Source organism: Thamnophis sirtalis, unplaced genomic scaffold, assembly GCF_051295495.1.
Source record: "Thamnophis sirtalis isolate CommonGarterSnake01/CBP01778 unplaced genomic scaffold, rThaSir2_p1.2 scaffold_1, whole genome shotgun sequence".
Taxonomy (NCBI): Eukaryota; Metazoa; Chordata; class Lepidosauria; order Squamata; family Natricidae; genus Thamnophis; species Thamnophis sirtalis.
Genome location: NW_028261381.1, coordinates 45,485,184 through 45,509,841, shown reverse-complemented (window position 1 = coordinate 45,509,841; position 24,658 = coordinate 45,485,184). Strand labels below are relative to the sequence as shown.

General features: G+C 40.4%; 1 protein-coding gene across 1 annotated transcript in view; it reads right to left on the bottom strand.

The window, feature by feature from the left end:
• The window catches only part of ACTR3 (actin related protein 3), a 44,563-nt gene that overhangs the window by 6,828 nt on the left and 13,077 nt on the right, over positions 1-24,658 (bottom strand). Inside the window, exons 2-7 of the mRNA XM_014075800.2 lie at positions 12,645-12,700; positions 6,817-6,941; positions 6,322-6,432; positions 4,137-4,232; positions 2,496-2,603; positions 1,550-1,693 (exon numbers count right to left, since the gene is read on the bottom strand). Of these exons, the coding sequence (XP_013931275.1) occupies positions 1,550-1,693; positions 2,496-2,603; positions 4,137-4,232; positions 6,322-6,432; positions 6,817-6,941; positions 12,645-12,700 (640 nt within the window). The remainder of the gene's footprint in view (positions 1-1,549; positions 1,694-2,495; positions 2,604-4,136; positions 4,233-6,321; positions 6,433-6,816; positions 6,942-12,644; positions 12,701-24,658) is intronic.

The window sequence follows — 24,658 nt, the reverse complement described above, 5'->3', positions numbered from 1 at the left end:
ACAGGACTAAAAGTTTCTCTGAAAACTAAGATACAGACTGGTATTAATTTATCAAATTTCTACGTTGCCCATTTCAGCTAAGTGACTGTAGGGAGTTTACAAATGGCATAAATGTAAGGATATCAAACATGAATATTAGTCACCTATGTTTAGATAATTAGTACTTGGTACTACAGGAGTGGGTTGCTGCCAGGATTACTGCTGGTTCGGTGCACACACAATATTGCGCATGCACATTCCACGCATGTGCGCAGTTGCCCATAAATAGGCCTATGCATGTGCAGAAAATTAAAAAATGGGGAAAAAATGCCACGTCGACAGGGGAACCAATTTGGATGCATGGCAGGCCTGGGTAGTTGCCAGTTCCGGCGATTCAGGCCAGCAAACCACTACTGGTTTGGCTGAACCAGTAGGAACCCACCTCTGGGTACTTAGTATAGATACATTTTATGCATCCCTAAAAAAATTACAGAATCCAGAGTGAACAATTTTAATTCTTTCAGCAGCAAGACAATAATAGAAAAATGCAATCATACATATTATTGCTATGGTAACATATTGTACAATCATATAATCAAAAAACTATCAATAATAATAGATGTATTTGTGGAAAAATATAGACAAAGAACTTCCAGGAAAGAAATTATAGGTTTTCTCAATGTAAAACCAGATATCTATTTAGAATTATAACATACAGAAGAAAAAATAAGTTGTTGGCTAGTTAGCCTCTCAGTTCCTAATATTAACTGTTTTCATTTATTCATGGATTAGCCATAGAATCTATCAGAGTTAACAAGTAATTAAAATTAACTTAATGATGTAAAGCAATACAGGGTTAAACTCAAATTCTTCTAACCTAGAATTGTACAAAGAGTGAGTATCATTTTGGATGAAGATACTGGATCTATTAAAATTTCCACTCTTCAAAGGTAGCTCTAGTTAGAAAGTTGTTGTATACCCAAGTATGAAGAGAATCTTGCTATGGGGAATGCAAATGCCTTGAAAATATTAATCAATCCAAATAAATAATACAGGACTGTAAAGAACCTGGTAGACAAAAAACTATTTGTTTCCAGATTATTGTTCCTGACCTTTCTAATAGCTCCCTCTCTGCTGCCATTGGCTTTATTGGAAGGAGGAGAAACTCTTTCCAATTATTGATTCTCTCTGCCATTTTCCTTCCATTTTATTACTCTCTGCTCACACTAGAAATAGCTAAACTTCAGCAAAAGCTAGACAGAAAAGATTGGGTGTCCATTTTGAGGTTCTGGATTATAGAAGCAGAAATAAAAGCCACCTAAAGAGCTCCAGAAAAAGAGCAGCCATTTCTGGTGCATCACAACATCTTGATGCAAGGGCATAATTGTAGAGTTGGTTGTCATTTTTGGGCTTCATTCCAATTTGCTGTGAAGGCTGCTGGATAGCACAGAATATACATATGCAAAGCCAGGATTTGAATTTTAATATATCAATTTGCACTTGGATCAATAAATAAACATTCATTAAAAGTATTGCTGATATATCAATTTATGTTAAGCAAATATATTACCTTGACTGCTTTAGCAGTTTCCAATGATTGCTCTGGAGGGATTCCTACTTCTCGTTCTCTTAGCAGCTGCTGAATAAAGTAAGTTATATCTCGTCCGGCTATTGGAATATGTTTGATACAGCTACCAATTACATAACCTTCAGCCTGGAAATAAAAAAAATGTCCTCGGTGACAATCATAAATCATATTTGATCTTCTTCCCACGTGCATTCCTGGGCAGAAATGTACTTGACCACTGTACTCATCAGAACCAATTCTGATGATGTCACATTAAGGAGATGAAAAGATAAAATTCTGTTAATCTAATAATCCTCTCCTCTTTCCCCCATTAATTCCTCCTAATTTATTGTCAGAGTTAATAAAAGTTGCAAGACTTGCATTTCATAGGGCTATAGATCACCTGTAGGGCATTTCAGTAATGCATTTATACCCTGCCTTTCTATTTATATAACTTTCAAGGCAGCCTATAGCACGATCTAATAATAATATCTAATATCACTTTCTCAGGAGAACACCAAAACAAGTATTTCAGCATTAGCATTTTCTATGTCATGAAATCTTTGAAGAGCATAACTTTTCAGCAGATATACCAAATGATGTCTTTCTGATGTTTTAGACTTAATTTCTACCAGCCACAAAGTATGGAATTTTAAGAATTTCTAATGAAATATCTTGAAGACACCAGGTTAACTATCACTGAAATATTTTTAAATAAAATAAACAGACTGTTTAAGTGCCTTATAGTTTGTAAACTAAGAAAATATATTTCTTAACATTAGTTAAAAATAATAAGTGTTAACATTTTGCATACTTTGTAATTTGTGGAGGATAGTTACATAGCTCTGAACTCATGAGGAAAAGGCTGAAAACAAGATTGTGCTTTCCATAATAATTACACTATTAGGAACTGTACTTTAATAAATGAAACTGTGTAATTAAATCTTACCACAGGAATGACATGAGTGACACCATCCCCGCTATCTATAACCGTTCCAGTCAGTGTCCGTTCTCCTACTTGTCTTGATGTCCAAGATGCAGCTAAAGCAAGGACAGCCTACCAAGGAAATAGTTTGAGTATAAATGTTTCATAATCTCAAAAAAAAAATGAATACTACATGAATACAATATATTTATACTGCATTACATAGCCTAAGAAAATTATACACATTACAAGAAAAAAGTGAAAAAGAAAATGAAGAACATATAAGAACAGATAATTTGTTAAATTTTAAATATTTGCAGCAGCACTATAAAAAACTAGAACTCTTCTGAAATTTGCACTCAAGCTTTGAGATAATCTCAGTAGGTAAAGTATTGATGGAAAGCAGCACTATCCCACTGAAGCTACATTAATTTCAGACTGGCTGAAAATACAATATTCTTTTTCATATTATCTTTCTGGCATAAAGTGATTGCAAATATGATGAGTTCAGGTATAAGAACTCAATACAATATTGTGTTAAGATTATCCTTTCCTACTTGTACTGTTCACTGTATTACAATATTTCTTACTATGTAATCTTTCCAATATAGTAATCAGATATATTATCAATCCTTTATTAAGAAGTGTAATATACATAATCAATAAATATTGATGAGAAATGTTAGTGTCAGAATTATGACTTAAAATAAAGATTATCTTAAACTGCAAAGTTACGCCAAATGTCTTGTAAATGTTAAACAAACAAAAAAAATCCTATCAAAAGAAATACTGTGGTAGCAAACCATGGAAACACTATAGAAGAGTTAAGTATAGAAATAATAAAACTATAGGCGTCATGGTGCTCTTTCATCCAATAAACACTTATTATAAGGTGCTCTATATCCTGAGAGTAGGAAGAAGTGAAATTCTGATTGAGAACTTACATAGTAATTGTCGTGCTAATAATTCTTTTCTCCAAGAAGCAGAATTCACAGACAATTATAGATCACATAAAACAAAGACAAACTATACTTTACAAGATGATTTTGATCTTACCTCAATTGATAGAAAGTTAATTTGTATTACTTTATGAAATTCTACATTAGTGTTATTTGCACATTGGTAGTATTTCCACATCACACCTAATCATAAGAAGCAGTTAGTGCATTTTGTAAAGAAACTATTAGCCACCCCTCCCAAGCAGTATCACTAGTGCTCATTGTTTAGTTAAGCATGCTATCCAACAAAAGGTAAAAGACAGGACTAGATGTCCAATACTAGGAACAGTGATTTATATATCCCAAATTAACAGTCAGAAAAAACAAAGAAGATAAAGGAGTGCATTTTAGTCGTTTACAAACATAGAGCTTACAAAGCTTTCTATTATACTTCAGAACATATTTGGAACATTTCCAAATGTATGAGTTTCATGCAAAAGGCCTCTTACCTCAAACTGGGGTGAGCTCATTGTCGGTCCAGCGGGCCAGTTGGACATAGCAGGAAAGAAGTTCTCATAAAATTACCATTATTATTTTGGTCAGATGCCAGAAAAAAAAGTTCTAAGTGCAGTTGATACAGAACAGGCTAATTCTGGGGCAACTGACGCAGAATCCACATAGTTTCTTAAGGAGTATTATTTAATACATTCAGAATTCTACATCTCACCTGAACAGCAATGTAAAGCCCAGGAACATTGAAGGATTCAAACATGATTTCAGCAGTATATTCCCTGTTTTCTGGAGTATTTAGAGGAGGTTCAGTCTGTGAAGAAAAAAACAACTATTCAGCTAAATTTAACCTACTTTCTGTAGCCATGTAATATTTTAGCTGAATAATTATACTTCATTTTACTTGTTTTGATAGCTTTACAGGATCTAATATATCCAACACCATAGATGAACTGATTTCTTACTGAAAGAAGTATAAGTTCTCTCTCTACTATATTGTGCTTGAATTGAGACCTTTTTTTAACTTCCTAAGTATGCTTATTTTTCCCCACAAAAAGCAAGTAGGGCCTGCAAATATAGAACAATGTTGTCCCATTATTCCTAGACATTACCTTCTCAAGGAACAGAATAACTCTGATAACTCTCTTAACTCTGTTAAGGAACTCTGCATACAAACTGGAAACCTTGTTAATGTCAGTGAGTGAGGAAAAGATTTAATAGCAATACAATACGTCTTACATAATTTCATGAACATTTTGTTTTAAAAATAAAGACTGCTCCTGAAGAGTTCTTTAGTGAGCTAAATGAGGTCAGCAATTTTACTTATTCTTTCATATATTGCAACTATGTATTTTATTATAATAGCCTTACAGCCATTAAATACTAGGTAAGCTCTGACTTTCTTCTCCCATCTGGCTTCAGAGACTACAAATATTATTTCAAGATTTTAAAGCTATAAAATGCAGAAGCATTTTAGAGGAGTACTTTAGGTTGGTTATTGTCCCAATAATTGCTTAATTGCTATAATTATAGATATGGAAGGGAACAATTGGGCTATGGAGTCCAACTCCCCCCTAAATGGAAAGAATCCAAATTCTCTGATTAAAGAAGGAATCCATCCTTGACAAATTACCTACCAAACTTCTGCTTCAATAGCTCCATCAAAGGTAAGCTCTTTGAACTGGCTTTGTTTGTTAAAATTTATTATTGTAAATATCTTAATAATAGATACCTTTAGAAACAGTTTCCCCAGATAATTATTTTCTCCAAAAAAATATTAACTTGGTATCTGTTTTATGAGCTTGCTTTTTATGTGTTCTCAGTGTTATAGCAATAAGACATACTGTGTTTCCCTGAAAATAAGACCATGTCTTCTTTTTTTGACCCCTGAAAAACCGGCTGGGGCTTCTTTTCTGGTGGGTCTAATTATTGACTCACTTCACCGCGGCGGCACTAACAGCCCTGCCCAGCAGGATCCAGCTGCCGCCCCACTTCTTTTGCAGCTGCTTCCCTTTGATTGATCCGGAGATATGTTATTAGCTGCAGAAGCTTTCCGGAAGGCATCTGAAGGGGAAACGGAAGCCATGGGGTGACACACACATCAATCCAAAGCTTGTTTCTCAGCTGCAGAGGGCTTTCTGGAATGCTCCATGGTGAAACGGAAGCCAGGGGCGCATGTGAGCAATAGCAAGTGGCCACAGAAGCGGGACACAGAATAAGTGGCCGCAGAAGACGAGGCAGGTATTGGGGTATGCAAGGCCTACTAGGTAGGGCAGGTCCATCCCCCCAATCTCCACCCTAGCTTAATTTTTACCTCACCCCACCCTCAGCACCCCAGGGTGGGCAGGGTCTTAATTAGGGCTAATTTTGAGGGTAGGGCTTAAGGGCTAATTTTGAGGGTAGGGCTTAATTTGAGCTCAAGTGTTCAAAAACATGATAGGGTTTCTTTTTCGGGTAGGTCTTATTTTAGGAGAAACACACTTTTCAGCACTCTCTGGGCAGTTTATAATGTCAGCATATTGCCCCCAATAATATAGGTCCTCGCTTTACTGACCTCAGAAGGATAAAAGGCTGAGGAAACTTTGAGCCCCATTAGGATCAAACTCTAGGCTGTGCAGAGTTTGCCTGCAATACTGCATTCTAGCCATTGCACCACCAGGGCTTATTCTGTGAACCAGACAACTACCTTATTTTATTTTGCTGTACCGCATTTTAAATTTTTATTACAATGTAATTTTGTATTATATATCATATTGTTGTCCTGTACTATATATCAGATTTAATTCTTTTCAGCTTTTGCTCAATTATCTATTACACTTGTTTTTACAAATTGAAGGATTTGTTCTACTTTGAATAATGAGTATCCTGAGTCACCAATACTTCAAATCGGATTTTATACTCACCAAAAGAAAATAATGGTCTTCAGGTTCTGCCCTTAAATATTTAAAGATAACTTGTTCCATAAATCTCTCCATCAAGTCCCAATCTTCAACTATGCCATGGCGAATGGGCCACTGTTTAAAATGTGAATGTTGTTAAAATAATACTAAATTTAAACTTATGGTAGAATCACATAAATATGAATAAATATAACTTTGCTCTGGCTTATTTGTACATAGTTTAGTATACAGTTTACATTTTTACATGATACTGCTCTTTTTTAAATCAAATCAATTATCATAACTTGTTTTAAAATATACCGGTAAGCATCTTAAAACTTTATCTTAACCTGAAATATTAACATACTGCTGTTTATAATAAATTATATGATACAGTAAATAAAACATTAGTTTGTATGAAGAAAATGAAGTTCAAATTACTATTCATCCCTGAAAGTTAGACAATCTTTCTTTCTTTGCTTAAAAAAGAAAAAAAATGCCACTTTTAATTTTAAATACCTTTGTTGCATATGTAGGCTTTTCTATTGCTTCATCCCCGATAAAGAAGTCTAAGTCATCCACACCTTTCATAACCCTTCTTTGTGCCTGATCGACAACTTTGGCCGATTCCTTAATGGCAATACCTTTATTACAGAAAACAAGAGAATTTATACCCTTAATTTTTAATAAAACATTTATTCTTCTACAAAGACTTATTACTCTGAAGGATATTACTGTTGATAAGTTTATCCGGTCTTCTAGAAAAAATAAATTTCAAATACAATATAATCCTCTACTTAAAGCATTACTAGAATGGGGGGGGGGGGGTGTTTAATACAAATGTCCGTTAAATCTGAGTGTCATTTTTTTAGTCTACAAAAGAAGTGTACAGAGCTCATTGATATGGATAGTGTTAAATGTTTGCATGAATCAAGCAGAACTGAGAGATAATAGAATTCTGCACAGAAGTACTAGAACCAACAACATAGACAAGCCTTAGTTTGGACTTTAAGAGATAAAGTCGATGTACAAATCTGGTTTTCTATATTAAACATTCAAATTGTAATTTCACTATTTCTATTCACTAAAAAGAGCTTAAACATGTGCTTCAGATATATGAATGAAATAGGAATTATCATTTTTAATGCCAAGCACAAGGCATTATACCAGAAATACAGCCTCATTACATTTATATACCGTATTTTCCCGAAAATAAGACAGGGTCGTATTTTCTTTTGCCCCACAAAATATGGCCTTGGGCTTATTATAGGGGGAGGGCTTATTGTTTTGGGGTTGCCAGGTGGCTGCTCCCTTGCGAACTGGCTCCCAAAGAGCCGGGCACAGTCTCAGGGGTAAAGCAGTCATGAGGTGACCGCGCTCACGAGAACCGCCCGGCAACCCCCTCTCCAACCGGGCAGAGCACCATTAGTTGACCTAGGGGGTATCCCTAAGAAGCCAAGGCACATGGCGCTCTGCCCGCTCCCCAGCTTCTGCAGCTTGGCACATTAGGGATACTTTCTAGGTCAGTGCATGGAGCTCTCCCTGAAGGGCCAGGGCGGCGCCTCCGCCGTGCTCCGAGCATAACTTCTTCTCTGGCTTCCAAACTCCAAAACTCGGCTGTCAAGTCTTCCAGCAGCAGCTGCTCTAGGAGTTCACTCTAAGGTTGTGGGCCAGCGGCCGGACAGAGAGTCTTCCGGACAGAGAGTCTTCCAGCAGCCAGCCCACAACCATAGAGCGCACTCCCAAAGCGGCCGTTGCTGGAAGACTCGGCAGCCGAGTTTTGGAGTTTGGAAGCCAGAGAATAAGTTATGCTTATAACGCGCGGCGGTGGCGGCACCCTGGCCCTGCAGGGAGAGCTCCATGCACTGACCTAGGGGGTATCCCTAATGTGCCAAGCCGTGGGGAGCGGGCAGAGCGCCACGTGCCTTGGCACCTTAGGGATACCCCCTAGGTCAATGAATGGCGCTCTGCCTGGCTGGAGAGGGGGTTTGCCAGGTGGCTGCTCATGAGCATGGTCACCTCATGGCTGCTTCGCCTCTGAGGCTGTGCCCGGCTCTTCTGGAGCCCGTTCACAAGGGAGCAGCTGCCCAGCAACTCCCCCTCCGGCCAGGCAGAATGCCACTCCCCAACCTAGCGGTATCACGAAGGCAGGAAAACACGGTATAAAACTTTCTTTTATACAGCAAATATTGATTATCTGTACTCTGTTTATCAAAATGTTCACTTTACATTCTAAATGTGCATAAAATGCATAGTTGTAAATCAAAAAGTATTGAAACTGTTTTTAGAAAAGAGATCACTGAAAATTGACAACCTGATGTTATATAATCAATTGATCACTATAACCAGACAAAACTTTCATCTTTAACCCAGAGCATTAACACTCTTCATTAAAAGATGTAAATAATAAATAATATTCTGAATGGACAGAGAATAGAAATAATAATAATAATAATAATAATAATAATAATAATAATAATAATAATAATACAGAAACAATCAAGTTATCACAACACTTGATAAGTGATAAATCTATGGGAGGACAGACTGCCTGAATAGATTATAAAGTCTGTGGTTTTTCCTCCCCCTCCTTTCCTGGCCCTTCACCAATGCTGAAATACATTATCAGATTTTATTTCTCAAGTGCACTAAAATAACAGTTGTCTATTCGTCTGATTCTAGATTACAGAAATAACAAACTATCATATATAAAATATAAAGCCTGGCTGTTAAATCATGCAAGTTCTTTGGCTAGTTAAAATATTAAAAAAGAAAAATAGCACTGAAAAAAGCAACGTATCTGAAACTATGAACTGAAAATTATATCTGGATAATTTAAAAAAAATGTTACCATGGTGTTTAAAGACAGGAGGTATTCCTGCAATATAAAATGATCGTCTTGGATTTATGGTGTATGAGAATTTTAAAAAGCCTTTGAACAAATATGATACTTTAAGTACTTTTAATGATTAAATCATTACTCCAACCTCTTAAAGATAATTATTAAAAATGTAAAGGAAGCTTATTAAAATAAGTAAAATATACCAAGGATTACATATATTTTTGATGATTTTACAATCTATAAATGCTCGGTGTGGTGAATAAAAATAATTTAGCATTTTCAGTCACACTGAAATGCCATATATTAAGGAAAAATTATTGAAAATGTGACAATAGCAAAGAAAACAGGCCATAACATAGATTAGGGAGGGAAGAAGGAAGGAAAAGGAGTGGAAGGTGGAATGGAGAGAAAGAGAAGGAGAGATAGTAGGAAAGGAAGAGGAAGAGTGGAAGAGAGGTAAGGGAAGAAGAAAGAGGTAAGGAGAGGTGGGCGGAAGGGAGAGAAAGAGAAGGAGAGGAGGGAGGGAGAGAGAGAAAGAGAAGGAGAGGGTAGGAAGGAGAAGAAAGAGGGTAGGACTAGGGGAGAGGTAAGGGAAGAAAGAAGGGGAAGTAGAGGAGGAAGGAAGGAAGTAGAGAAGGAAGGGAGAAAAGAAAAGAAAGAGAAAATAAGGTGGTGTTACAGCAGGTGCTAGGGATGGCAAACAAAGCAATCCAAACTATACCTTATAACTTTTTAAATGGAATAACAATAGTATAAGAATGGCAAAGAAAAAGAATAACTACGTGAATGTATACCTATAATTGTATGTAAGAGAATAAATGACAGTAATAATATAAAGCACAATATAGGTAAATAATATTTGGTTATAAATTGCTAAGTATAAATAAATATAGAATTGTACATAAAAATGGATAACAAATAAGGAGATTATGAATGCAAGATAGAAATGTATAGAAGGGAAAACACTAACTGCAAAGAAACCGATACGGAACTGCTGTATGATATATGATGGCACTTATTGTTCCTATGTTGTTTTAAGTTATGCGTCTGTTTCTGTTGATGTGTTTATGTATATAAAATAAAAATTTATATGATGAAAAAAAAAAGTAAAATCTGTCCCAAATGCAGCTTTACCTGATGATTGCACAAAGATATTTACACTGATTCACAGGCAATACGGAAGTGATTTGTTACTGCCTTTTTCCAGTATTTTTTTCCAACATTCCAGTTATTGGAAAGGGAAAGACCCTTGAAATCCCATATCAAATTAGTTCAAACATGTTTAGATTTAATAAAATGAGTAAAAGTGGATTTGAGCTTGCCACTTGCTGTGCTATGTATGCAAGACATTATTTAAGACACTTTTGATAAATGATATGGTTAGTAAATTGTTACGATGAGTCATGGAGACAGAAGGGCCATGGAACAAAACCCTCTGCCCACTTCAATAATCCAAATTAAAACATCACAATAAATGGCTCTCTAGACACTATAGGATCTGCAACAAAATATTGCAAGAATCCTTATCCCATAATGACATTTTTAGGCCAAATATACATCATTTCAGAGTTTGATGTAAGACGGGTGGCTATATAAATGTTTAAAATCAAATAATAAAATCCTCAAAATCTAGGACACTATAAAAACTTGTTAAGGGGGTCAACCAGGCAAAGCCATTACCCATAATCACTCCAGTTCTCATTTTCAACATCCTGCAATTTGTAGTAAATTGATCCTGTTCAATTCTCACTTTGTTTTTCTTTTACTTTTGTTTTCTGATTTATTTTGGGATGGTCTATGTTCAACTTAACCTTTTGAATCCCTATATTTTTTTATTTCAGCAAACTGTTTCTTCTCTCTTATTCACCAGTGGCCTCATTCTTTCAGCATTTAACTAGATCAACTCACCATCAAGGAGAATATTATTTATCTTTCTAACAATGGTATGACATAGCTCCATGATGTCAAACCGATGGCATGCAGCCGGAAGTGGCACATAGACTCATATCTCCGGGCACACCAGCCGTTGTCTGTTGCTCTTCCGGGTTCCGACGTGCACCAGCCAGCTGGTTTTCATGCGCACATGTGCACCAAAAACCGGAAGATCAGGTGACCAGAGTGCATGGGCACATCAGAAACCAGAAGCTCATCTTCCTATCAGACACATGGGAGCGTGCGTGCCAGGGAGCTGCTCTCCTCCCCATCCCACAAGCTCCATTTCAATACTCGGTGCGATGCCAAAAAGGTTTGCCAACCTTAGACACTACTCTTGTTTCTCATATATATGTTCCTCCCTTTATTTTTGGAATTTATTTAGTCATGTTTAATAACCAGGGGTAGGTTAAATTAAACTGTTATGAAACACTACATAGAATGGTATCTCTTTAAGCTCATAGTAATATATTAGTAGTTTATTTATAGGGAAAATTAAGGAAATATTGAATAAGGAATGCCATGTGAGCACGGAAAGAAGTTATCATTTCCTTGACAATCTGAAAATGCTGAAGGAGCAAATGTTGATTAGTTGTATTCTGAATGAGAGAATGAAATAAGCAATGGAAATCAGCATAATTATTCTTGAATTTGTCTTCAAGGACCAAAACACCTGCCACACACACACACACACACACAAATTTCATCAACTGATATCACACTTCTTTAGAACAGTAGTGTAACATGTGGATATAATCTGTTCTTCCCTGCAGAGAAAGAAAAGAGAGTACCTCCAAAATATTTATTGTTAATGTTTCTTAGCAGTTCTCCCCAGAATACATCCAAATTTCACATGGCATTTAGAAAGGAAAAACCAGGAAAGGCTTCCCAAGATAAACTATTATGCAAACAAGGCAAACCAAACCAGCAATTTAATACCAACTGGTTCCACAGTAGAATAATGCTGTTACTAATACAGAATAGCCAAGCACCAAAAAAAAGAAAGGGGGAATGATAAAATCCTGGATCAGTAAAAGAGCCAAGATTGCAATTCTCCTGAAAATTGATAAAACTTTCTCATTTAATCATCTTTTGGTCTAATTGCACCTGCTTCTATTTATTAGTCAGTGAAATGAATTGTCCTGCTCCAGCAAGACTCAACTAATCATTCAGCCAGTGCCAAACTACCAGAAAGGATACAAATTTCCAACAGATAGTTAATTTTACTCTATATCCTAATTAGAATAACTTTAGATAAAAGACATAGTTTGATAAAATACCAAAAGAGGGCCTAAATGAACTCAATACTAATTACATTTTTTCAGGTTTTTCCATTAGCCCAATAATACAATGATCAAAAAGTTCAATGATGAACTTTGCCTCTTTATAAATTCATAAATTCTAAGTGTATCTTGTAATCTGAAAACACATTTAAAGTGATTTCAAAATAAAAGTATAAACCTCATTTAAATGGAATTTCAAAAGTATGAATATTCTTAAAACTGTGAGCTAAATTAAATGACAATGCGGTTACATCTTTTAAAACCACAACAATGTATCCCAAAACACTTACATGAAGGAATGATGAACTGTGGCTCTGTATTACCAGCATATCCCAGTTTGGTATACCTGTAAGACAAAACAACATAAACAATCTACTTTAAAAATGATCAGCAAAACTGCAGTATTTACAAATCAAAGTCACATGATCAAATATTGATATACAAAATTATTAATCAGAGGCACAGTCTCCTCACCGAGTGTCATTAGCCTAAATCTTTCAGGACAGTACTGAAAAGATAGTGCTGATGCCAACTATACATCTGTCAAAACAAGGCCCATTAAGAAATGTGAAGTTAGGCAGCACAAGGTAATATTTTTGTTCCAAGTGACAATGCTAAGATATACTGAACAGATGCATAAACAATATAATACAATATCTTGTACCGATTATCTGACCATAACAAAAAACCAACAAAAACAATAGCGAAAATAGTAGGGCATATTCATAATAAACTGTCACCCTTCCAGTTGATCCCAATCTCTTTAAAATAGTCTATTTTCTTCAAAATAGTCTTTGATACAAAAATGCTATCTTGCTAGAGATATGCAGGTTTATTTCCTGCAAGACATTTTCAGTTTTGTTGAGTGAATACAGTTTGCATCCAAGCAAGTTAGTGCACATTTATAGTCTTTCTTTAAACAAAACTCAATGGAATCTTCCATACCTTATCGTAGAATCTACCGTATTTTTCAGAGTATAAGACACACCGGAGTATAAGACACACCACGATTTTGAAGAGGCAAATTTTAAAAAATGTTTTTGCACTCTGAAGACCTCCCCCTAATGGACCGTTTTTCACAAAAACAGGCCCGTTTTTCTTTTTTTCAAAAAAAAAAGGGCATGCATAGCCTTTAGGAGTCTTGTAGAGTTCTCGGGGGGGGGGGCAAAATTGAGCAAAAAACGGCCTGTTTTTCACTCATTTCTGCCCTCACCAGCTCCCAGGAGCATTCTATAAGCCTCCTAAAGGCTCTGCACAGCCATTTTGGTGAAGGGGGCAGGGTTTCGGGAGGCAAAAAATGCTGTATTCAGTGTATAAGACAGGGCGTTGGTACTTACCTGATATGCCTCTTCTCATAGTGAGGGAGGAGTATCAGGATGGGCTGACCTTGTCCTCTAATTGATTGGGCTGAGTCAGATAAGCTCTTTGGGCCACGCCCCTGGCCATCAGGTACCACCCAGTTATCGGCGAAGAACCTTATCCGACTCCCTGTGTCATCCATTCCAGACTTTATCTTAGATTCAACCTTTATTTATTCCTTCAACGTAACAGTTTAACAACCAAACATAATGCTTTTGCTACATAACCATATCAGGGCGGGGCTGGATACTTCTCCCCTACTATGAGAAGAGGCATATCAGGTAAGTACCAACGCCCTTTCTCCACAGTGAGGGGAGGAGTGTCCAGGATGGGACGTACCAAAGCTTACACGTCCCTAGGGAGGGTTACAAGCTCACACAACCTTATGCCTGGTGAGGTGTCATCTCGGCTCTGTACACAGCCTGTAACACCCTACACCCAAATGAAGCCTCTGCCGAGGCAAAGGAGTTCAGTTTGTAGTTCCTCATGAATGATGAGGGGGAAGACCACGTAGCTGCCCTACAGATCTCAGTCAATGAAGCCTGGGTGGCCCAGGCTGTTGAGGTGGCCGCGCTTCGTGTGGAATGCGCTGTAATAGAGCTCGGTGTTTGCAGACTTTGTGCTTGGTAGGCGGTAACAATACAGGTTCATAACCACCTGCCTATGGTGGTGGATGTCACCTTGTTCCCCAGGGATCCCGGCTGGAAAGAGACAAACTTCCTGTTTGGCCGGGTTCTTCTGAGGTAAATCCTCAGAGCCCTCCTTATGTCTAGGGTGTGCCACTTCCTCTCTAACGGGTGAGAAGGGTCCGGGCAGAAATTGGGCAATATCAATTCCTGCGAGTGATGGAAGCAGGAGCACACCTTAGGGATGAAGGAGGAGTCCAAACTTAGTATCACCCTGTCCTGGTGGAACACAGAGATCCTCCCTGGCTGATAGAGCCTGTAGTTCGGATATCCGCCTGGCTGAGGTGATGGCCACCAGAAGGCAACTTTAAGAGTCAAAACCGTAAGAGACACAGTTCGCAAGGGTTAGAAAGGAGGGCCTGCCAGAGCGCCCAACACCTTATGCAAGTCCTAGGAGGGGTACCTGTGTAACGTAGGTGGCTTAAGACAGGATGCCCCCTTGAGGAATCGCCTGACTATAAGGTGGTGAGTCAAGGTCTGTGACCTACCGCACAGAAGTACCGATGAAATGGCCGAGATCTGTCTCCTAATCGTGTTGGGAGCTAACCCTCTGTCCAGGCCTGCCTGAAGGAACTCCAAAACCTGCAGGATCGTGGCTCAAACTGGATTGTGGCCCCTGGAACTGCACCATGTTGAAAAGGAATGCCATGTAGTGCCCTAAATGTGCTCCATGGAAGGTCTGTGAGCCACCTGAATAGTCTGTATCACCTTGGGAGAAAAGTGGCCTTCCCTCAGGATGCTCCACTCAAGCGTCAAGCGGTCAACTGAAGCCACTGAGGGTCCAGGTGCTCCAGCGATCCCTGGTTGAAAGAGATCCTCTCTTGGGGAATCTTCCAGGGCCTGTCCACTGAGATTGGAGATCGGCAAACCAAGGCCAGTGTGGGGCACCACCTCTGCCCACTCCCGCAGGATTTTCTGTATGACCTTGGGAATCAGGGATAATGGTGGATATGCATAGAGGAGCCCCTGGGGCCATGGGCATCAGAGAGCATCCACTCCCTCCATCCATGTCTGATACCTGGAATAAAACCTCGGGAGCTGGGCATTAAAAGGGGTGGTGAATAGGTCGACCTCCGGGCATCTGAAGTGCCTTGCCACTTCCTCGAATATTGCCAGCTGCAGCCTCCACTCTGAATTGTCCACCTCAGTCCGGCTGAGCCAGTAGGCTCTGATGTTGTCCACCCCTGCTATATGTTCCGCAATCAATGACAGAAGGTTCCTTTTGGCCCACTGCCCTAGTCGTTTGGTCTCCTTCATGAGGGCCTTAGATCTGGCCCCACTCTCTGTTTATGTGAGCCTTGGTGGTGATGTTGTCTGTGAGGACTAAGATGTGGCTGCCCCTGACAAGGTGGCGAAATTGCAGGAGGGCCCAATGGACCGTCCTGAGCTCCAACCAGTTTATGTTGAGTCAGTTCTGCCTGGCTCCATTGTCCTTGCGCCATCTGAGCCTGCAGATGGGCGCCACGTCCGAACAGGCTTGCATCCATTGTTACCGTCACCTTGTCTGGCTTTCTGAAGATCCTGCCCTTGGAGATTGCCGGGGAGGACTTCCTGTGGGCGTGGCCTGTTGCCGAGGAGGGCTCCACCGAGCTCCTCAGAGATCTGGTCTGTATATCTAAATAAGATCATAGATAGCACCCCTTTTTGGCTAAGAAAGGGGCAGGGAGGATAGCTCCGTAGGTTAGGGTCTATTCGTAAGCCACAGCCTTTTTCTTTTTTTGGCTGTGGAAGAGATTAGATCCAGCCGAAGCGGAGCCTTTATCTCCGGCCAGTTCTTCTCAGCTGCCTTTTTTTTTTTGGCAGCCCCAGACAGGCTAGCCCCCCCCAGGACAAAACAAAGTTTTTTTCAAGCTAGAGTTGATACGGGAGGGTACCACCCCTGTGAGATTTATGCTTTTATTACTATCTTAAATACCAGCACCATTTGTCTTAAAGACTTCTTTGTTTAAATAGACTTTAAAATGGCGATTTCTCTCCGTGGATGATTACTGGATGTACTTAGCCGGGCTTATCTTCCTGCAGACCGCTCCTTAACAAAATAAACTCTTTTTCTTTGGAAATAGAGGGGAGCGAAGCACTGCTTACTTGTTTATCTATTATGGCACCCAGATCAAAGAAACGTCTTGCTACAAATGTGTCTAAAGAATTTAAACAATCTTTTTTGGAAACACAGCCTTTGTCTCCTACGCCCTCTACTGGAGAAGTTTTAACACAGGAATATCTCTTTAAAATATTTAATGCCCTTAAGCAAGAACTTAAGGAATTTGTATTGCAACTTTATGAGGATCTAAAATCTAAAGTTAATCAAATGAAGGCGAATACGTTTGCAGCCGTGTCTGCCCTGTCAGATTACTCTGCTGAAATAGAGAACAAATTGGAAAGTCTGGAGAAGGCTAATTTTGATTTGACTACCAATATTCAAATTTTACAAGAAAAAATTAGAAATAACGAAGAACAGCTTATGACGCTAAATTTTGATAGGAAGGCATTTTCAATAAGAGTCAGAGGATTCCGTGAAAAGGAGCAGGAGAATTTGAAACAGACATTTGCTGAAGCCTTCAGCCATGCGCTGGGAGGCCCGGGACTTAACTTTGATTGGCAGATTCGGAAAATCTATCGCCAGAACTCATTGATAGCGGAACAGCGACAGCTCCCGAGGGACATAATTATACATTTCTCTACAAAAGAATCTAGAAACGCGATTGTGCAAAAGTTTCATAATAACAGTCTCCGAGTTGATGACCAGGACGTGATTGTCTTCAAAGATATACCTTTCCAAATGTTGAGAGCAAGAAGGGACTACGCCTTTTTAACTAAAGAGCTTAGGAGTCAACAGATTCGATACAGATGGGAGGCCCCTGCCGGTATTACAGTTACATTTGAGAATCAAAGATTTCGTCTTAACTCTGTTTCGGAGGCTCAAGATTTCTATTGTAGGATTCTGAAGGCGGGACTTCCTGACGCGCTTGGAAGAGAGGAGAGACAAGCGGAAGGAGAAAGCAAACGGCTGGCCATGCGGCTGCAAGATGGAGGGGGTAGCCCCTCCTCCCTCGGAGAAGCAGAAGAACGCAGATCGAGAATTTAGATACTTCAAAAGACTTCCTAAAGTTGAGGACTGAATGGGGGTTTGAGACCTCTCTCCGGTAGAAAAAGTGGACTAATTTTTATCAGAAGGGAAAGCTGGGTGAAACTACTTTGAGCTAGATTCTAAAGTAACGTTAGCATAAATCTGATAGTGGTTAAAAGAATGCGGAATGATTTATGTTGTTTAAACTTTGTTAGATGGGGCTATTTTAAAATAGAAGGTTAACTGACTCTTGCTGAAAGCATTATTTGAATATGATCCATGCTACTTAACTTTTATTTGAAGGGAAAGTTGGTTGTAATAGTTCTGAGTTATTTTTCAAATAAACGCTAGTATAAATTTGATAGTGGTAAATATTAGACAAGCAAGAGATGAGGGTAAAATGCATGTGGAATGAACTACGTTATTTGTGGTAAATATCAGACAAGCAAGGGATGAGGGCAAAATTTACGTTGTTTAAAGCTTATTAGAACAGGAAGCCGCTTGGGATTATCTTAAGATAACTGTAAAAAGAATGTGGAATGATTTATGTTGTTTAAACTTTGTTAGAAGCGACTACCTTAAAATAGAAGGTTAACTGAATCTTGCTGAAAGTATTATTGGAATATGTGGAATGATTCATGCTACAAATCGCTCTGAGTTATATTTTAAACAAATGGTAGTACTACGTTATTTGTGATAAATATTAGACAAGCAAGGGATGAGGGCAAAATTTACGTTGTTTAAAGCTTATTAGAACAGGAAGCCGCTTGGGATTATCTTAAGATAACTGTAAAAAGAATGTGGAATGATTTATGTTGTTTAAACTTTGTTAGAAGCGACTACCTTAAAATAGAAGGTTAACTGAATTTTGCTGAAAGTATTATTGGAATATGTGGAAGGATTCATGCTACAAATCGCTCTGAGTTATATTTTAAACAAATGGTAGTATAAATTTGATAGTGGTAAATATCAGACAAGTGGGGGATGAGAGTAAAATACATGTGGAATGAACTAAGTTATTTAAATTCTATTAGAAGGGGAAGTCGGTTGGAATTACAGAAATTGATTCCTGTGTAAAGTAATATCTGATCTACGCTGCTTAACTTTACTAAGAAGGGGAAATCGGGTTAGATTATTTTGAATTACTGTTTGAAAAAGGGGTAAAGAAAGATCATTTACGTTGTTTAAATTTTACTAGATGGGAAAGTTTGATTACTTGTCTGTAAAGTTATATTTGAATATATGGCATAAACTACGCTGCTTAAATCTTACTGGAAGGGATCATGAGGTTTAGGAAGGGAACGGGAGAGTCTACAGAAGGTCGGGGTAAATAGCAAAGAAGTAAGAGATGAGAATAAAATATAGATAGAATGATTTATACTATTTAAGCATAGATAAAGATGGGGGGCTGAGATCAACACAAAGAGTGGTTTCTTTTTTTCTTTTTTCTCTTTTCTCTTTTCTTTTTTTCCTTTTTTTTTTCTTTCTCTGCTTTTCTTTTTTTTTTATTTTTATTTTTTTTGATATATTACTTTTATTTTTTAATCCATATGTATACAAGATATCTTAGACAGAAGGTAGTGCCAGGTGTGGACCCTGGGAAGTCGGGAGGATTAGGGATGGGGATTGTGGGGGGTGGGGTGGGGGGGTGTTAATATAGTTTTAATAAGAACAAGAATGTATTTATATACGGTGGTTCCTTTTTTTATTATTATTATTATTATTATTATTATTTTCCTTGGTTTACTTTACTTTTATCAGATCAAACAACACTCGAATAAAGGCATACACCAAGGAGGGAGGTAGAGGGAAGGAAGAGGGAGGAGTAAGGAAGGAGTAAGGGGAATGTAAGGAGTAAGGGGAATGTAAGGAGGGTGTCTGGGGAGTAAGGGGAGAAGGAAGGTTTGAGGGGAAAGGGAAGTAGGAGGGGAGTGTTAGAGGGAGAAAGGAAAGTTGGAGGGGGTAGATGGGGTGTATGGAGGACGCAAGGGTTAGGTGGGGTTGTGAATGATGAGTTGTGTTTCCTTTTTACTTGTTCGTTTTATTCCCTTTTTCTTTTTTTTTCTTTTCTTATAGTAAATACCCTGTATATAAATGATTGCAAATGGAATGTGAAAATTGAATAAAATATATTTCCTAAAAAAAAAAAAAAAAAAGAGATTGCCGGGGACATCCACCAAGTCAGTGAGCAGGATACTTCTGTGGGCAGAAGAACCTTTGTCTGGGAGCAGCTCATGCGCCTTCGCTGGAAAGGCAAAAGGAACCATTGGAAGTCTCTGGTGTGGAACCGACGGACTATGCCAATGACAGACACCACGGTGCCAAGCAGTTTGGACAGTGTGGCTAAGGACACCCTATGCCCCCTGGCTACCTGAGTAGCTAGCTGTCTGAGAGAGAGCTGTCTTTCTGATGATTTAGATTTAGATTTAGGTTTAGATTTTACTTTATTTGTATGCCGCCCTTTTCCCTGGGGGGACTCAGGGCGGCTCACAATTCAAGGGAAGGGAGGAATAGACAAGTTACAAACATGAAGACAATACACCGTTAAAAAGCACAACAGTCATACCATTCGAGTGGGGTTGAAGTCTTTAGCCCCAGGCCTGTCGGAACAGCCAGATTTTAAGGGCTATGCGGAAGGTCTGGAGGGTGGTGAGGGTACGAATCTCCACGGGGAGTTCGTTCCAGAGGGTCGGAGCAGCCACCGAGAAGCTCTCCTCCGGGTAGTTGCCAGTCGACATTGGCCAGCCGATGGAATTCGGAGGAGGCCTAATCTATGGGATCTTATTGGTCTAGTGGAGGTAATTGGCAGTAGGCGGTCTCTCAAGTACCCAGATCCAATACCACGAAGGGCTTTGTAGGTGACAACTAGCACCTTGAAGCGCACCCGGAGATCAACAGGCAGCTAGTGCAGCTCACGGAGGATAGGTGTTACGTGGGTGAAACGAGGTGCACCCACAATCGCTCGCGCGGCTGCATTCTGGACAAGCTGAAGTCTCCGAATGCTCTTCAAGGGCAGCCCCATGTAGAGCACGATGCAGTACTCCAGCCTAGAGGTCACAAGGGCACGAGTGACTGTTGTGAGAGCCTCCCGGTTCAGGTAGGGATGCAACTGGTGCACCAGGCGATCCTGGTCAAATGCCCCCCTGGTCACAGCTGACAAATGATGTTCAAAAGTCAGCTGTGGGTCCAGGAGGACTCCCAAGTTGCGGACCCTATCTAAGGGGCGTACTATTTTACCCCCCAGCCTGAGAGATGGAACACTTGGCCAATTAGTGGGAAAGTACAGCAGCCACTCGGTCTTATCTGGATTGAGTACAAGCTTGTTAACCCCCATCCAGTCTCTAACCGCCTCAAGGCCCTGGCTCATCACGTCCATCGCTTCATTGAGTTGGCACGGGGCGGACAGATACAGCTGTGTATCGTCCGCATACTGGTGGTATTTTATCCCGTGCCGTCGAATGATCTCGCCCAGCGGTTTCATGTAGATATTAAAGAGAAGGGGGGACAGGACCGAACCCTGCGGCACCCCATATGTTAGGGGCCTAGGGGTCGATCTCTGCCCTCCGACTAACACCGACTGCGACCTGTCCGAGAGGTAAGAGGAGAACCAGCGTAAGACAGTGCCTCCCACCCCCACCTCCCGCAGTCGTCGCAGAAGGATACCATGGTCGATGGTATCGAAAGCCGCAGAGAGGTCAAGGAGTACCAGGATGGAGGCATGACCTCCATCCCTGGCTCTCCAGAGATCATCGGTCAATGCATCGGCAGAGGAACCCTGCCTGTCTCTATATCTATCAGGGCTCCTAGGTGGATCAGACTAGTGGACAGGTGAAGGTGGCTTTTGGCCAGATTTACTGAGAACCCATGGTCTCTCAGGACTGTCATTGTGGTGTCTAGATCCTTAAAGGAGGATCACTGTAACAACAGGTCATCTAAATAACATTGAATTCGAAAAGGAACCTGCCTCAGGTGAGCTGCCAATGCCGCCATTACCTTCCTGAAAGGGATCAGACGACAACCCGAAAGGCAGGGCTCGATACTGGAAATGGTGCCCTAGGTAGCAGAACCTGAGATGTTTACAGTGTTCCGGAGCTATGGATATATGCAGGTAGGCCTCTGTGAGGTCTATGGAGGTGAGAAAATCTCCCTGACTAATCCCTTCCAAGATGGAATGCAGTGAATGCATCTTAAACCTCCAATAGTGGATGAAACAGTTCAGGCATTTCAAGTCAAGAATCACTCTCCAGATGCCCGAGGCTTTAGGAATTACAAAGAGAATAGAGTAATACCCCTAGCCTTGCTGCTCTAGAGGCACTAGCTGGATGGCCCTGATGTCCAACAGGTGTTGGATGGCCTCCTGCATCAGCAACCTCCGGGTTGGGTTGTTTGAGACCGGGCAGCTCCGAAAGGAACTCGGGAGGTTGGTGAGGAAGTGGAGTGAGAGACCATACCAAATGGTGTTCTGGACCCATTTGTTGGAGGAGGTTAAGTCCCAGCGAATGCAATCCAGTTAACAATGAGTTCAGTCCTTTCTTTAAAATTTTCCAGGAGTTTGGGATGATCACAACCGCCCATTTAAAAAGTTATTAAATATATAGAAAAGTTATTTTCTATCTGGGAGGCTAATTTGTGACAGATGTGATATCATCTTTGGCAGCAACATCAGAGACCCTTTCTTTGAAACTTTTCTTGGACTTGAGCTATTCCAATAAGGTTCCCATTTCTGACTTTGGGACTATTTTGTTGTTGTATACCTTATTGATTAGAATTAGAGAAGCAGGATAGTTATGGTTGCTAAGCTGCCTTACAGAATTGACACTGGCTGCAGCTGTTAAAGAACTCCTTGTAAAATGTGGCAGCCAGATACAGAATAAGGCACACCCACTCAGCCATGTTTTAAGTTTCACTGCAACTGAACAACTATGTTTTTAAAAACTTTTCCATTTAGAATAGACTAGTCTGATAGGCCATATACAGGTAGTCCGCGATTGAACCCAAAAACTGTGTTGCTAATTGAAACATTTGTCAAGTGAGTTTGCCTCATTTTACATCTTTTCTTGTCACAGATGTTAAGTGAATCATTGCATTTGTTTGTAACAGGGTTGTTAAATGAATCTGTCTTCCATATTGACTTTGCTTATCAGGTTGCAAAAGTGGATCACATGACCTGCAGCCATCATGAATATGAACCAGTTGCCAAATATCTGAATTTTGTTTGTGCGACCATTGGGATACTGTAGCAGTTGTAAGTGTGAAAAATGGTCACAAGTCATTTTTTTCAGTGCTGTTGTAACTTTGAACGGTCACTAAATGAACTGTTTCAAGTTGAAGACTCTCTGTAATTAAAACCACTTCCTTATGAATTATTATGAGTCATCCTATGAAATAGGCAACCACACACAGGGACTTTTTAAAGTGATCATTTGAAATTACAAGTGCTAAAAAAATTGACTTACAAATGGTTCTTGCATTTATGACTGTGGAGTGTCCTCACGGTCACATGAGCACCATTTTTGGTTGCAGCACACTTATCGCTATTTCTGACCTTTCCAGAGGCTTCCAACTAATGAAGTTAATGGGGGAAGCCAAATACACTTAAAAACCATATAATTCACTTAATTGCAGCAAAAAAAGTCATAAAATTATGTGTGACTCACTTAACATCTCAGAGTGATAGAATTTGTGGTCCAGTGGTGGGTTGAAGGCGGTACGCCTCAGTACAGGCGTACCAGTGCCTGCTGAGAGCACCAGGTACCGCTCCGGTATGGTGCTCCAGAGGGCTCATCCGCCTGCGCTCCTTACCAGTATTTGAGCTTTTCGAGGCTTCCGCACATGCACACAGAGTGTACGGCGCCTGCGTGATGCTCTGCCGAGCAGCTGAAGCGTCAAGGACGCTGGAGGGCTAGTAACTCTGAATCTGATCGAACACTATTAAAAGCCTTTATGAGGACTTACCTAGTGGCGATACTGGCAGCAAAATGTACACATTTTCCCGCTCTTATTGATCCGCAGAATCTTGCCCAGCTGCCCTGTTTAGGGTGACCCGCTCCCTCCTGAAAGGTGAGGAGGCGGGGGAACCCCTGCAGGGAAGAGCTGAGGAGTTTGTTCAGTTTCTGTCGGATAAAATCACTCAAGTTTCGGACAGACCTTGACTCCGTTTGGGCAATACCAGCTGAGATGCCGAGGGTGAATCTTAAATCGGATTTCCTGGGATGAGTTTGAATTTGTCACCCCTGAGGAAGTGGACAAGGCCATGGGAGTGATGAGTGCCTCCACCTGTTTACTGGACCCGTGCCGCTCCTGGCTAGTTTCGACCAGCAGAGAGGTGACACGAGGCTGGCTCCAGGCGATTACTAACGCATCTTTGCAGGAGGGGTCTTTCCTGCAACCATTGAAGGAAGCAGTGATAAGACCCCTCCTCAAGAAGCCTTCCCTGGACCCAGCTATCTTAAAAAACTATCATTCTGTCTCCAACCTTCCTTTTCTGGGGAAGGTTGTTGAGAAGGTGGTGGCGCTTCAACTCCGACAGACCTTGAATGAAGCGGATTATCTAGACTCCTTTCAGTCTGGTTTCAGGCCTGGGTACAGCACGGAAACCGCTTTGGTCGCAATGATCGATGATCTCTGGGGGGGGGGGTTAGGGATAGAGGACATTCCTCTCTCCTGGTGCTTCTTGACCTCTCAGCGGCCTTTGATACCATTGACCATGGTATCCTTCTGCGACGCCTGGAGGAGGTGGGAGAGGCACCGTTTTACGGTGGTTCTCCTCTTACCTCTCTGACAGGTCGCAGTCGGTGTTGGTCGGGAGGCAAAGGTCGACCCCTAGGCCCCTCAAATGTGGTGTGCCCCAGGGCTCGGTCTTGTCCCCCCTCTTATTTAACATCTACATGAAGCCACTGGGTGAGATCATACGACAGCACGGGATAAAGTACCATCAGTATGCAGATGATACACAACTGTATCATCTGCCCCATGCCAGCTCAGTGTAGCGGCGGACGTGATGTGCCGATGCCTGGAAGCTGCCAGGATCTGGACGGGGATGAACAAACTTGTGCTCAATCCCGATAAGACTGAGTGGCTTTGGATGCTGCCCCCGAAGGACAGCCTAGAAAGTCCATCCTTAATCCTGGGGGCGAAAATTTACACCCCTAGGAGAACGCCCGCAATTTGGGGGTCCTCCTGGATTCGCAGC